Source organism: Myodes glareolus, chromosome 2 (assembly GCF_982192425.1).
Source record: "Myodes glareolus chromosome 2, mMyoGla1.1, whole genome shotgun sequence".
Classification (NCBI taxonomy): domain Eukaryota; kingdom Metazoa; phylum Chordata; class Mammalia; order Rodentia; family Cricetidae; genus Myodes; species Myodes glareolus.
In genome coordinates, this window is record NC_142027.1 from 8,943,448 (window position 1) to 8,957,121 (window position 13,674).

General features: G+C 44.9%; 1 protein-coding gene across 4 annotated transcripts in view; it reads right to left on the reverse strand.

The window, feature by feature from the left end:
- The window catches only part of Itsn1 (intersectin 1), a 189,439-nt gene that overhangs the window by 73,112 nt on the left and 102,653 nt on the right, over window positions 1-13,674 (reverse strand). For 2 of the 4 annotated variants that reach the window (XM_087899157.1, XM_087899147.1), the window contains exons 17-20: window positions 8,043-8,170; window positions 5,489-5,715; window positions 3,662-3,783; window positions 2,835-2,849 (exon numbers count right to left, since the gene is read on the reverse strand). In XM_087899157.1, the coding sequence (XP_087755283.1) occupies window positions 2,835-2,849; window positions 3,662-3,783; window positions 5,489-5,715; window positions 8,043-8,170 (492 nt within the window). The remainder of the gene's footprint in view (window positions 1-2,834; window positions 2,850-3,661; window positions 3,784-5,488; window positions 5,716-8,042; window positions 8,171-13,674) is intronic. The other 2 variants (XM_087899163.1, XM_087899151.1) reach the window with 1 other exon arrangement.

Below are 13,674 nucleotides of genomic sequence, written 5' to 3' on the forward strand. Positions count from 1 at the left end.
CCCCTGGACCTTCTCCACCCTATGGCCCCCATCCCTGATCTAACCTTTCCACCGTCAGCATCCCCTGTACCACCCCCACAATACTTTCCTGTCACCTATATCCTACCAGTCTCCTCCCACAAGACATCCTTCTTTACTCCCGTGATCCTTGCTGGATTCTACAGCTACTCCAAGTTAAGCAGGCGAAGCTAAAGTTTCCAAGCTGGGATCCACACATGCAAGAGGAGACACAGCACCTGACCTCTCCCTGAGTTGCCTTACTCAATATAATTTTTTCCAGTTCTACCTGTTTAAAATCTTCCTAACTCCATTGTCCCTATGTCCCACATTTTCATTAGCTATTCATCAGCTGATGGGCATCTAGGCTGATTCCATGGCTCACATGAATATAGCAATGAACATGGAGGAACTGAGCATCTCTGTGGATCAGGATAGCGTCCTGTGTACATATGCCCGGGGTGGTACAGCTGATCACATGGAGCTTCTATTTCTAGCTTTATTATTCTTATTAAACTTTGTGCATGGAAAGTTATATAAGGAAATCTAACGTCTCTTCTTTTCTTCTATGCAATTTAAATTTACTTTATTTGCATTGACGTTAAGGCTCCAGATTCCTCCCCTGGAACTGGAGTTACCATGTGGGACTTGAACCTGGGTCCTCCAAGCAGCTGATGCCCTTAACCAGTGAGCCATCTCTCCAGCCCCCCAAATATCTTTTATAAGGCAGGAGCCTAGAGGACAGGGAATCCTTCCTTTAGAACACTAAGCAAGTCCTTTGTGGTGGCACACAAGAGGCTGTAGACGACATGCGAATATATGAGCCTGGCGTGTTCCAAAAAATCCATCTGAAGCACAGAATTAGTCAGCTCTGGCCTGTGCCTGTAATTGGGTGTGCACACTAGTCTCTCAGTGATGTTCAGACCAACTGTGACGTGAGCTGAGCTCAAGTGGTAAGATTTTGGAAATCTAAAGAAAGTAGAAGAAAATGCTTTTTATATTAAGTTTTTTCTTTGCAAGTAGAAAAAGAATGCACACTCTTGCCACACAGGGATGAGGACTTGAGTTTGGATCCCCAGAATCCATATAAAAGCAAGGAGTGATGGCTCATGCCTATGATCCCAGTGCTGGGGAAGAGGAGACAGGGCGCAATTTCAGCACCAAATGACCAGGTAGCTGGAAACTGTGAATTCTAGAAGTGATTTAGGATTTGCTCTGACAGGACAAAGGGTGGGGCTAGACCATAGGTTCCTGAAGGTCACCCCCTAATGAAAGGACTGGAGAGAATTCTGAACTGTGGATTGAGATTGAAAGTTGTTAGAATGTCAGGGGCTAAGCAAGGCAGAGAGAGAGGGAGAGAGGGGAAGAGAGAGAGGCAGGGGGGGGAGGAGGGGGGGGAGGGAGAGAGAGAGGGAGAGAGAGAGAAAGAAGGGGGAGAAGGGGAGAGGGGGAGAGAGGGAGAGAGGGAGAGAGAGATGTTTTTCCCTAAGAGTGCACGGTGTGTGGAGGTGGCACACGGGGTGGGGTGCAGACTGCATGTGAGAGTCAGAGGACAACCGTAGAGTTGATTCTCCCCCTCCTTTCTTTCCATGGCTCCGGGGATCAAACAGGCCGGGTCAGGTTTGCTCCTTTACACACCAGGTCACCCCGACAGCACAGTTACTTTTTTCAAATTCCTTGAGCAAGTCTGACACACCTGATGCTACTCCCATCTTGGCACCAGCATTTATTCAGCTGGTGTTCGTTCCGCAGATAAATCTTAACAGAAAATGGCAGTAAGTTCCTCTCACTGCTTATCCAGGTGTGTGACCAGCACACAACAGTAGGCAAACTTCTCACACACGTGCACGCGCGCGCACACACACGCCGACACACACCCTGGAAAGGGCGACCCCAGAAAGGAGGCCATCGCAGCTAGAAGAGTTCCTGAGCACATCACTGACACCGATTCCTTTCCTCTGCGTTGCTAGGCTGCTGGACAGACAGGGAACCACACCACAGACACGGTTCATCTGTTCCTCGTGCCTGTTCCAAAAATGACTTAAATATTCGAATGACAGACATCATCTTATATTTATTTATTTAATCAAACCTTCAGAATATGGCAACACACAAGATGGCACATTAAACTGTTAACAGTGAAAAATAGTTTGGGAGTAAACTGGTCTCAAAGCAGAGGTTCTAAAAGCAAAGTTCTTAAGGACCCTTCCCTCCTACAGCCAAGACTTCCTGTAGTCAAAAGGGGGAGCATGGAGGACTAAAGTGGAGCCCTGCGATTCCTCAAGGAAGCCCTGAGGAATCGGAGAAACCGATGGTTACAAATAAAAATAAAATAAAAAATAAAAGTGAGCCCTGGCTTATGCAAAGGCAAGAGATTGACAAATAACTTGCCAGTCTCTACTATTTTCATGCCCATGTTTCTTAGGAGATGGAGGCAGGACAAGTAAGAGTTTGAGGCCAGCCTGAGCTACATGAGACCCAGTGACAGAAAGGAAGGAAGGAAATAAATAAGTGGCTTTGTAAGCCAGGAAATCATTCTAATCTTTTTAAAAAGAAAACGTTTTGAACATTTAATTATAAATTTAATCTACCTGGAACTCCTGGCGTTAGGTGGAAACCTTGCCAAGTGCAGAACCTGCACATTGAGTTCAGCAAACAGAACCCAGCACACAAACCCTCACAATTTACACGTTTCTTTTCAGTACAACCCTACAGTACGAATTCCAACATGTTTTCACTGCCATAACATCCAAAGATCCGCTCACTTACACAGAATTAAAGCGACTTAAAGAACGAGACACGAGCGAGGGGCAGACTTCCTGACAGGAGGCACTTACCCTTTCCCTTTTAACCTCCACCAGGAAAGCAAAGGGTTAAAAGCAAGGCAAAGATGTTTAATGAAATGCCGCACCTTAGACATCTAAACTCTACTCATTGACTCCAGCTGGGGGTAAGCTAGGCGACTCCAGGAAAGGAGTCAGTGCCATTGTTACAGCTGCAGGATGGAAGGTTTCCCCTCAAACAACACAGACCTCTGCTCAGTGCCCTAGGATGAACAACACGTATGTCTCAATTCTTAACTTTCAGTTACTTGTGAGTGAGGAAACTCAAGTTGTCATTTAGAAAACAATTTAGATCAACCACAGCGCTTTATTCTCCTTTAAAATGAGGTCTTATAACGTTTCAGTTCTAAGGCTGTATTGGGTTGTTAATATACATACGCAAAGAGCATAAACTGCAACAAAGCAAGCTGAACATTTTGTTAATTTTCTAAATAGTAATGCAGATTCTCTGTATTTAATTCATTACTTAAAAAAACAAAACAAAACCATAATTGGCAGCAGCTGTGAATGAAGGAATTCTGCATTTGTAGCTATTTCTTAAAGACTCTTAGTCTAGTCTTAGACACTATCAGGATTATAGCACTGAAAGTATGCTACGGTCAATACAAACATTGTTGCTAATGCCTGCTGTCTAGACACACTTTTGAAACAAAACTTCTACTCTGATAAAGAGAAAGGAAGGTTGAGTTGCTGCTTCAAAGACCTCGACCCTGCATCTCTAAGTGTCACACCTGGAGATTTCCTGATTGTGCAACAAAGTGTAAAGAAGAGGACAGATGCCAAATTTGCCACCTTTGCCATCAGGCAGCCATCTTTCTTACCATGACTACATCACCCGGCTGGATTGTGATTTCATCATGACTTCTGGATTCAAAGGGGTACAACGCTCGGTAATACACCACTTTGACGTTGTCCTGCGCAGAAATTGCAAGCGGGCCTTTCTCTGTTTAGGAAGAGGAGGAACACATTACAGGAATCGCTGACATTGTATTGCAAAGATTTCCACCCATTCAAGGAATTTCTGAAACACACACTGAATGCTAAGAGAGAACAGATCTGACAGGCGCAGCTAAGATCACTGATAGCTCATCAGTGGACTCTCCACAAGAGTTCCCAGAACCGAGTGTGGTGGGCGAGGCAGCCCAGAGAGCCTTCTCTGCCTCTTGGCGTGGGCTCTAGCAATACACATCTGTAACTCATCAAGAGTTCTGCTCCCCACCCAGCAGGTCTGATGGCTGGAGAGCTTTCTCGCAGGGGAAGAGGAAGAGAACACAGCTATCCACATAAACAGAGGTTGGTCTTTGGGGTACTTAACAAGATCACATGACCCCAAGTGTTGACGTCACACAACATCCTAAGGACCCTGGGAATTGAGTCTTCTGCACTTCTGGGTAACGATTAAGCCCAAGGGTGAAGACAAATGAAAACATTTTAGACTTTAAATCAAATGAAGAAATTCTGAAATGCATTCAGGCAGAGGATACTCTTGGATTCTGGCTAACAGTTAATTACAGCCCTCTGAATTTTTCTACACACTAGCTTGAAACTTGGCAGCCATCTTGGCTGAAAAGCAGTGAGGTAGATAGATTATTATCTCTGTGTGAGACGCAAAGGTTCCTACTGACCTAAGGGGAAAAAGCATCCTCAGCTCATACTGAGAAAAGGCACAGGGACTTCACTGGCCCCGAGGTTAAAGGAACGTGAACTCCTCTTCAGACCACAGAAAAATCACCAGATAGTAAGATTACTCTGCCCTGACACTCCTACGTGCCCAAGCCAGTCCTTCTTCCAGCTATGGCACTTTAGGCTCCTGCTCAGCACCACACCTCACACCCATCCCCCACTGTGTGGCCAGGGAGCAAGAAAACGGTTTGAGGTGTGTCAGGGTGTTTCTTGCTTATGTGGTTATGGATTTTGAAAATACATTTCAGTTTGTACCTGATATTATCTAAGGGATAGCTTTTATTAGTTAACTTTCTCTGAACAAGTTTTGGTCAGTCTTTTACTTATTTAATTTTTTAAAGAGGCAAATTGTACTGAAAGAGCAAAACACCCAGACTCACTTTGAAATGGCTCAAAACCCAGTGTAGACAAAAAACAAACAATAACAAACAACAACAACAACAACAAAAACAGTTGAGACAGCTTAGCGACTTCAGGGAAAAACAACGAACTAGAGAAACAGTGAGGATTTCTGCAAAATCGGCCAAGCTCAGCATTTGTGACACACATACTAACAGGTTTGGTAACAGATTCTGGCCACTGGGATCAGGTCTGCGGGGGCTCCTGGATATCAGTGGAGGGAGGCTATCTGAATGCTCCTGAGGAGTAAAGAGCTACGGTATCCACACAGACAGACATCTGTCGGTATTAATATAAGCAAGGGGAGTGGTGCACGCCTGTAGCCCCTGCACTCGGCAGAGGCAGGCAGAGCTCTTTGAGTCTGAGGCCAGCGTGGTCTACAGAGTGAGCGCCTGCCTCAAAAGCACAGCCGTCAAGACAGATCCTGATTAGACAGGCATTGCTCGGAGGCTCTGGGAGATGACATCGTCTGCTGTACACACACGTACATACATGGGGTGACTCTGATGGGACCTGAGTCACACAGCGCTCACACACCACTGAACAGCCTCCACCCCGTCTGATACCTGTGGTAGACCAGGGTGCTTGGACAGCTGGCTTAGCCGGATCTTGATGCGGATGGAAAAGCCGACTCAGCTTGTCCTGTGCTTCCGGTTTGGCTCTCTCTTCGCCCTCCTTCTTTTTGACACTCTCTTCCCTTTTCAGTTTGTCCTCCTCGTGGGGTCTCCGTGGCCGTGAATGTTCCTCCTGCTGCACGTGCTCCGGCCACTGCTTGTCCCTGTCCTGAGCTCGTCTGCCAACAAAGACGCTTGGTTACAGCGAGGAAGCCGCTCGGACCAACAGTCCGGCCCGCATTCCAACAAAAAGCGCCCCCTAGTCAGAGAGCTGCGGAGCATCAAGGAACGCTGCTCTGCACACGGACAACCGAGCCCACAAAACGGTCTCTCTGGCGTTGAGCAAAATGAAATCACATGGTTTAAAAAAGCACAGAAAGAAAACAATGTATTTCATAAAGTGGCAATAAGATCAAGGAAAAGTACACCTCAATGCTGAAACTGATACTAAACTACAAACACCAAACCTCAAAACAACCACAGAACACGGATGAACATAAACTTTATGAAAACAGAAATATCCAACATACTGTGGACGGGTACTGCCTAAGTGAGCGCAAGACTGTGAGATTCCTACAGTTCCCGCCAGGCAGGAGGCACCAAACCTGAAGGTCAATCAGAGGTTAACTGACATCTGGGGCTGGAGAGATGGTACCGGGTGACTTGGGTTGGTCCCAGCATTCACAGGACAGCTAAAACCATCTGTGATTCCAGAACCACAGGATCCAATGCCCTTTCCTGGCCTCTAAGATACCACATATACACAGTGCCCAGAGATACATTCAGACCCAAACCAAAATATACAAATAATGTCTTTTAGAAAGCACAGAAAGGCCAGGTGTCGTGGTGCTCACCTTTAATCCCAGCCCTCTGGAGGCAGAAGCAGGAGAATCTCTGTGAATTGGAAGCCCATCTAGTCTACAAAGTGAGTTCCAAGACAACCAGGTTACAAAGAGAAACCCTATCTCAATGCACACCCCTAATGCTTCTCCCACAAAAACACTTAAATACATTTGTTAAAATGTAAAAAAAAAAAAAAGAAAGAGACATAGCGAGTTCCATGGATACATAGAGAAACTCTGCCTCAATATCCTTCACTTCCAAAAAGTGTCAAAGTGCATTTAATAGAGAGTAAAAACATAAGAGATTTATTAGTTAAGTTTGGGGTACTATTTACTGATACGGCTAGTTAGAATGTGTATTACGTATTCTATTTGTACGTTGGTATTTCCTACATTACATTTTCAGCTAACTTATACTCTGAGGAGTGCAGTTTCACGTGGCAGCGTTAGTAAAGCATTTCATGAACTATAGCAACAATTGGGGGCCAGGGAGATGGCTCAGCTGAGAAGGGCGCTTGCAAATGTCAAGTCTGACGACATAAGTTAGACCTGAAGAACTACATGGCAGAAGAGAACCTACTCTTGGAAGATGTTCTCTGATCTCTGCATATGCATAACCACACAAACCTGTACGAATGCACAGGCGCGCGCGCGCACACACACACACACACACACACACACACGAGAGAGAGAGAGAGAGAGAGAGAGAGAGAGAGAACAACACACACACAAAAAACCCTATAACATGAAGTTGGGGAAAACTTGAGTGAGTTAACTGACACATACGAGTCCCACTCTAAGGGGAAAACAACAACAACAAAAAGGCCCAGTGTAATAAACTGGAACGAGCTCCTTGGCATTAAAAATAAAAACATACAAACACAAAACAGGCTCAGACGCGCCTATGTGCTCAGAACAAAGCCGGCCTGAAAGACCTCAGCAGTGTCACTGACCCGATGCCCACCGTCACCGACTCACCCCAAATGTCTAGTGTCCTCCTCTTTTCACAGTAATTTCAATAACCCCTTTTTATAATTTGTAGCATCTTGCTGGGACATTTGGTCATTCTTGTTTCCTGGATTACAAAATTAACTGAATTTCAAGCAGCACACACCCATGAACAAAATCAGAGACACGAAAAGGTAACAAACAAATTCACAGACTGTTACTTGGAAAAATACTAGACAACTGGCACGGACATCTGAACAGAAACAAAGTATGTTTGTGTCCTGAGAAGCAATGGCGAATCTTCGCCTTTTGTACTCAGGCTTAGGCTTAATAATTTGCAGTTGCAAAGAAGAAGAAAGGAGCCTGAGAGGCGCAGTCCTAGCTGGAGAAGCTGTGTGGCGAGCGAGCTCGGGGGCTTGGCTTTCAAACTGTGCACTCTGACCATCACTGTTATTAACAGGCTGTGAACTGGAAACCTATTTTGGTCATTGGCATGCAAATGAGCTAACCAAGTGTCCCAGTTCCTTGTCTGCTTCCATTAGCCACATGGGAGAGCACTGGAAACTAAGGAAAAACTTCAGGGGTACTTACATATGCAAAGATTTATATACGTGTGTCTGTTTGCCCACACACACATGAGGAATAAAGGCGCCTTTGAGAAGTGAGACCCAGCAGAGCAAACCCCGGTTTCCCCGAGAGGGTCCAGTCCGACTCACCTCTGAGTTTCTTCCTTTTGCTTCTCTAACTCTAGGCTCTTCCGCTCCTGCTCCTTCTGCCTCAGCCGCTCTGCCTCGATGGACTTCTGTTTCTGCAGCTGCTGCTTGCTGTGTATTTCTCTTAGTTCCTAGGAGGAGTCAGGGCAGGTTATGGAAGACCTGAGCAGAAGCACATGAACGCTGACCAGCAGGCAAAGCCCCAGACATTGGCAGGTGACACTTCAGGGTTGACAAATGTTCACTTAGAAATTGAAATCACTGTACTTTGGCATGACTGACAACCGGTCATCGTCCCAGCGCACATTCCAGCAGGCTACAACACACTACGTCATTCCCTATGACATTTACTTATCTGTGCGGCTGGGGACTGAATCTGGGATTGCACACACTAGGAAGCCACACCCTTCCCCTGCTCCACCTCCCGGGTCTGTCTGTAAAGGACGTTGGCTGTGAGGGGTAGTGGGAGAGCAACACTGGAAAAGCCTCATCAGGACTGAAGGGCAACTAGTTTTACGATACTGTGATTTATGAATAAAACTATAGTTATTATGATAACTAATCCATACCAATTTCCCCTAGCTTTGAAAACACACACAGCATTTCACATACAATCATTGTTAAAAATTCTTTAATCCCAGTATTCAGGAGGCAGAGGTGGGCAGATCTCTCCAAGTCAGCCTGGTCTACAAAGCAAGTTCCAGGACGGCCAAAACCACACATAGAAACCCTGTCTCAAAATACCAAACCGATTAACAACAACAAAACAAACAACCCTCAGCTCCTTCTTATGAATTTGAGCCCCAAGGATTTGGGGGCTCTCTGCTCTGTGAGCTTCACCCCCCAACACACACTGTGGGGGCTATTTTTCTTCAAATCACATCTACTGGCGAGCCTCTATCCGCACAAAAGCCACATGTACAGCACCAACTGCCCCCACTAAAGCAGCAGCTACTTTCAAAGTAAAAAGTTACAATTTGATAGCAATCTTTTGCGATTTGATACCCCAAGAAATAACTGCAATTTCCTGCCAGCATACTGAAAACCAAACAAATTATGTGATAAAGTACTTAAGCTCAGAAGTGTAAGTACCTAAAGATATGAGAAACATTAGGCTAGGGGCTGGCTTGGTGGGCACAGCCTTTGCCTAGCACATGCAAAGCCCTGGCTCAGTCCCTCCTGAGAGAGAGGTAACTTACTGGACACGGGGTGGTAGAGAGTGGGAGGTCCTAGAGAGGACAGGGGGAAGGGGCTCCAGTGGGAGAACTGGACTGGACAAGCATGGAGAACGTGGCTTGACGCAGCCTGGGCTATCCCTGAGGCGGCAGCCCTAGGTATACAGCTGCTGAAATAAGGATACCTGGGGCAGGGCTTAGCTAGGAAGGGGACAGAGGCATCCAAGAATGGCCACTGGGGGACAATGACAGAGCCCCACTCTGACTGAAGCTGTAATGGAAGAGAGAAGGCCAACTCTCAGCGGGAGAAAGAATTCCATTTTCATCACCTTCCTAATTGAACACCATGGGACGTTATGACCTGACAGCATTATGCCAAACTCAGTCACACAGGCTTCCGCAATCATTTTTAAGGAAAAAGAATAATTTTGAATAACATAAATGGATAACCTGGTTACTGATTGTCTAAGACAAGCAGAAGAGATCAATTCATCTAAGCATTCTTGGCTATGGCTAAAGTTAAGTGCCACCACACAAAAGAAGCAACTGTTGGGAGTGACCCTAAATCAAACTCTAGTGTCCTGAGGAGAGGCCAGGACACACAGTCAGAGGCTATCTTGTCTATCACCGGCCCAAAACAGACCTCACCAGAGGCCGTGCACATCTGGAAAGATTGACATGTTATCTTCCTTTAAGACGTCATCATCCACAGCACAATCCCCCGGCTTCTGCCATGTTAAGAGTAGGAAGGAAAGGGAAAAACCATCTGAGGCTCAGGAACTTGACTGCATTATCTTCTTACCCACTTATTTGTGGTGTAAGCACATAAGGTCAGGAGGACATGTGGGCAGGAGTGGGGGGGCATGTGGAGGCCAGAGTCTGACCTTGGGAGTTAGTTCTAGAGAGCTGTCCATCGTGGTCACTACATAACTTGAGTTGATGAGTATGAGGGTTTTGCCTGAATGTATATCTATCTGTACATCATGTGCATGTCTGGTGTCCATGGAGGCCAGAAAAGTGCAATGGATCCCTGGGAACTGGGTTACAGAGGGTTTTGAGACATCCTGTGAGTGCCAGGTCCTTTGGAAGAACAGTGACTATTAACCACTGAGCCATCTCTCCAGCCCTGTCTACCCTGTGTGTTAAGGCAATGTCTCTCTGTGAAAGCCGGCTGACCCACCATCTCACTCACATTTGTGTGTGGGTGCCAGGAATTGAACCCAGGTCCTTCAGCTTGTGTGTCTTCTTCAAGCTTATGTGGCAAGCATTTCACTGACTGGGTTATCTTTTCAATCCCTAGTTATGCATTTTAAAAATAAAAGTTCTTGTCGGTTTTGGTGGCACACGTCTTTAATCCCAGCGCTCGGGAGGCAGGTAGATCTCTGTGAGTTCAAGGTCAGCCTGTTTTACAGAGTGAGTTCCAGGACAGCCAGGGATGTTACACAGAGAAACCCTGGATTGAAAAACTGAACAACAAGTTCTTATATCATTTAGCCTTAGGAGGATAACGTTGAAGACATTTAACGAGAGGTATTGTGAAACCGGGCGAACACCAGCCATGAAGTCCCAATGGATCCGACAGACCACGTGCACAAATCAAGACATTTCATTTTTCCAAAGAATTATGCACATTTCCTGTCTCTGTCGAACTCAAGGAATCAGGCTGTGGCTAGAAGCTGGTGAATGAGCGAGCCAGTCCAGACAGATGGAAGCAGCTAGAGACGGGTTAGCAAGCGGCACAAAACGAAAGAGCAACAAGGGGAACAAGATTGAACCAGCTGCGAACAATCACACCAATGAAATGGCTATAAAAATAAAGCTCAAAGCATCAACCACACCGACAATTCAGAATCATACTTGGTTTTCCAGACACCAACATCACAGGTCAGGCTGAACTTGTCCTAAGAACTACCAAAAAGGCTGCAGCCTCAAGTGCCTCCAAGGAAATGGAGCTCAGGAGCCCTAACAGCAGCTGTCAAAGGCTAGCAGAAGGCTCTCGCGGCTTATGACGCGGCCTGGAAAACGGCAAGGATTTTCTGCTATTTATTTCACCCAAGTCAAACACCACTGAGACACGCAACCAGCTTGAAGTAAACTGAGGTGAGCCGAGCAGGCTTGGCAGGCATTCTGGTCTTTTTTCTTTGGATTCGGGAGTTTCAGATGATAGGAAACAATGAAAGTCGGGCATTCCAAAGTCAGTGCTTCTCAACCGTCCTACTGCTGCGACCCTTTAGTGCAGTTCACGCCATGGTGGTCTCAACCAATAAAATTTTCGTTGCTACTTCTTAACTGTAATTTTGCTACTGTTATGAATCATAACATAAATATCTGATATGCAGGATTGTCTTAGGTGACCCCTGCGAAAGGGCCATTTGACCCTGGGGTTGAGACCCACAGATTGAGAACCACTGTTCTAATATAATAACTTCTGTGCATAGCCAGAATATGTACTAAAAAGCAGTGAATGGCTTTCTTTCCTCAGCATGATGAAAACAGTATGGGACAGAGTCCGTCACAGGGGGCGGAGTTTGGCTCTTGTCAGTCGCCTTTCAACCCCGCTAAGGCTGGAGTCAGGGCAGTTATTTCAAGGTACCTTTTTCAATCCTTCAGGGGAAAATTAAGATCGCAAACATGGAGTTGAGTTGTTAACTTATCAAATTCTCCTGACAGGCAACCTAATTGAAGTGACCCTCAAAATCTCTATAAAATATACACACCCCTTAGCACACTTCTTTACTTCAAAGCCAAAAAGAAATTATAAGGCATCAATTGGCAGTAACTTGTCTCTTTTTTGTCAAATGAACTTCTTTCTTTCTAAAACTAGTCACTAAAATTATGTACTTTGTGGCTTAACACTTATGATAGTACTGAGTGTGTAAGTTCATCGGCTTTTCTTGAATTAGTTTCACTCAAGGGTATGAAATGTTTTACCGTAGACAGGCAGGCAATATTATCTAATATGGTATGCCCCTCCCCCAGTGTTGAGGATTGAACCCATGGCCTTGTGTGTGCTACACAAACATCCTACCACATAGCTGTACTTCCAGGGTTTTTTGGGAGGGGGTGGGTGGGAGTGGAGGTGAGTTGAGGCAGGGTCTTATTTGGCTTCAAATTCACTATGTAATTGGGGGTGATCTTGAACTCCCTCCCATATGGTGGGAGCATGTCACCACACCTAGTTCCTAGCCCACTTTCTTAATGAATGAGAAATCATTAAATAGGAATTCTGGAACCACTAGATACATTTTACCACAAATAATTATATGAGTCATAAGATTACAAAACATATATTATGTAAATAAAAATTATGAGATTTTAAAAAACTTTATTACAGGATAAATGACTGCCTATACTGACTGGACTGTCCCTGTTTGGTCAAAGAGGTCTTCCAGGTTCAAGCTGATGAGTGTCTAAGAAAAAGGCACATGCAACACATTATGGCTTAAAATAATTTTTTTGGTTATTGTTGTTTGTTTTTGAGACAGGGTTTATGTAGCCCTACCTGGCACCAAACCCAGAGATCCATTTGCCTTTATCTCTTAAGTGTTATGATTAAAGGCATTTGCCACCATGCATGGCTAAAATAATATTTTTATTAACAGTAACATGAGCAGAATTCTAAAGACAAATGGCCATGCATCTAACCAGAATCCATGAAGGAGCTCTGACCCTGTGAAGGCCGTCAGAGTGCATGCTCCAGGCAGAGAGGGCTCAACATATCTGTCAGAGCCTCAGAGAGTCTCTGATCAAACACCAATTATAAACCATAACTTAAAAAACTGGCAAAGGTCTGTTTTATATTAAAGATAAAATAAAAATCAGCTTGCTTTTAATTTTCTTTCCAAGGCCCAAATGAGAAAACTCACTTCTTTTCCCTGAATAATTGAAGTTTTTGAGTCATAAGACATCTTTGGACATCCTATGGCATGTGGCCAAAGTAATTCAAAAGCAGTATGCTTGACAAATTGAATATCCAAGAAACTCAGCTATTTCTCCAATGACAGATATGGCTCAATTTCAAGTTCACAGAAGATAGCTGTTCTCGGGCTATGCCAAGGGACACAGAACTACTTAATCACTATGGCAGCTTCTCCTTTACTTGATCTTAAGAAGAGTCAAAAATGCTGTATTGAGTGAAGTATTGTTATTTAAAGTATGAAATATTCACCTGAATGATGTGTACAGGGTTCTTCCCCATAAAGATACTTTGCACAAATGCCCATATTGGGAAAAATGAACTGGTATCAGAGGAGAGGCCAGTACCCAGCCAACCTAGATATCTAACTTTTTAGAATTATGCTGCTTCTTGTTTGTGCCTTAGGCTGTCCTTTAGAGGTAAGAGGCAAAAACATGCTCTTAACTACTAACTGGCCATTTCTAAATTTGACATCACAAATCTAAAAAGTTTTACTACTCTTAAATTAATCTCAGAGGAAAACTAATCTGGGGAGCAAGATGAG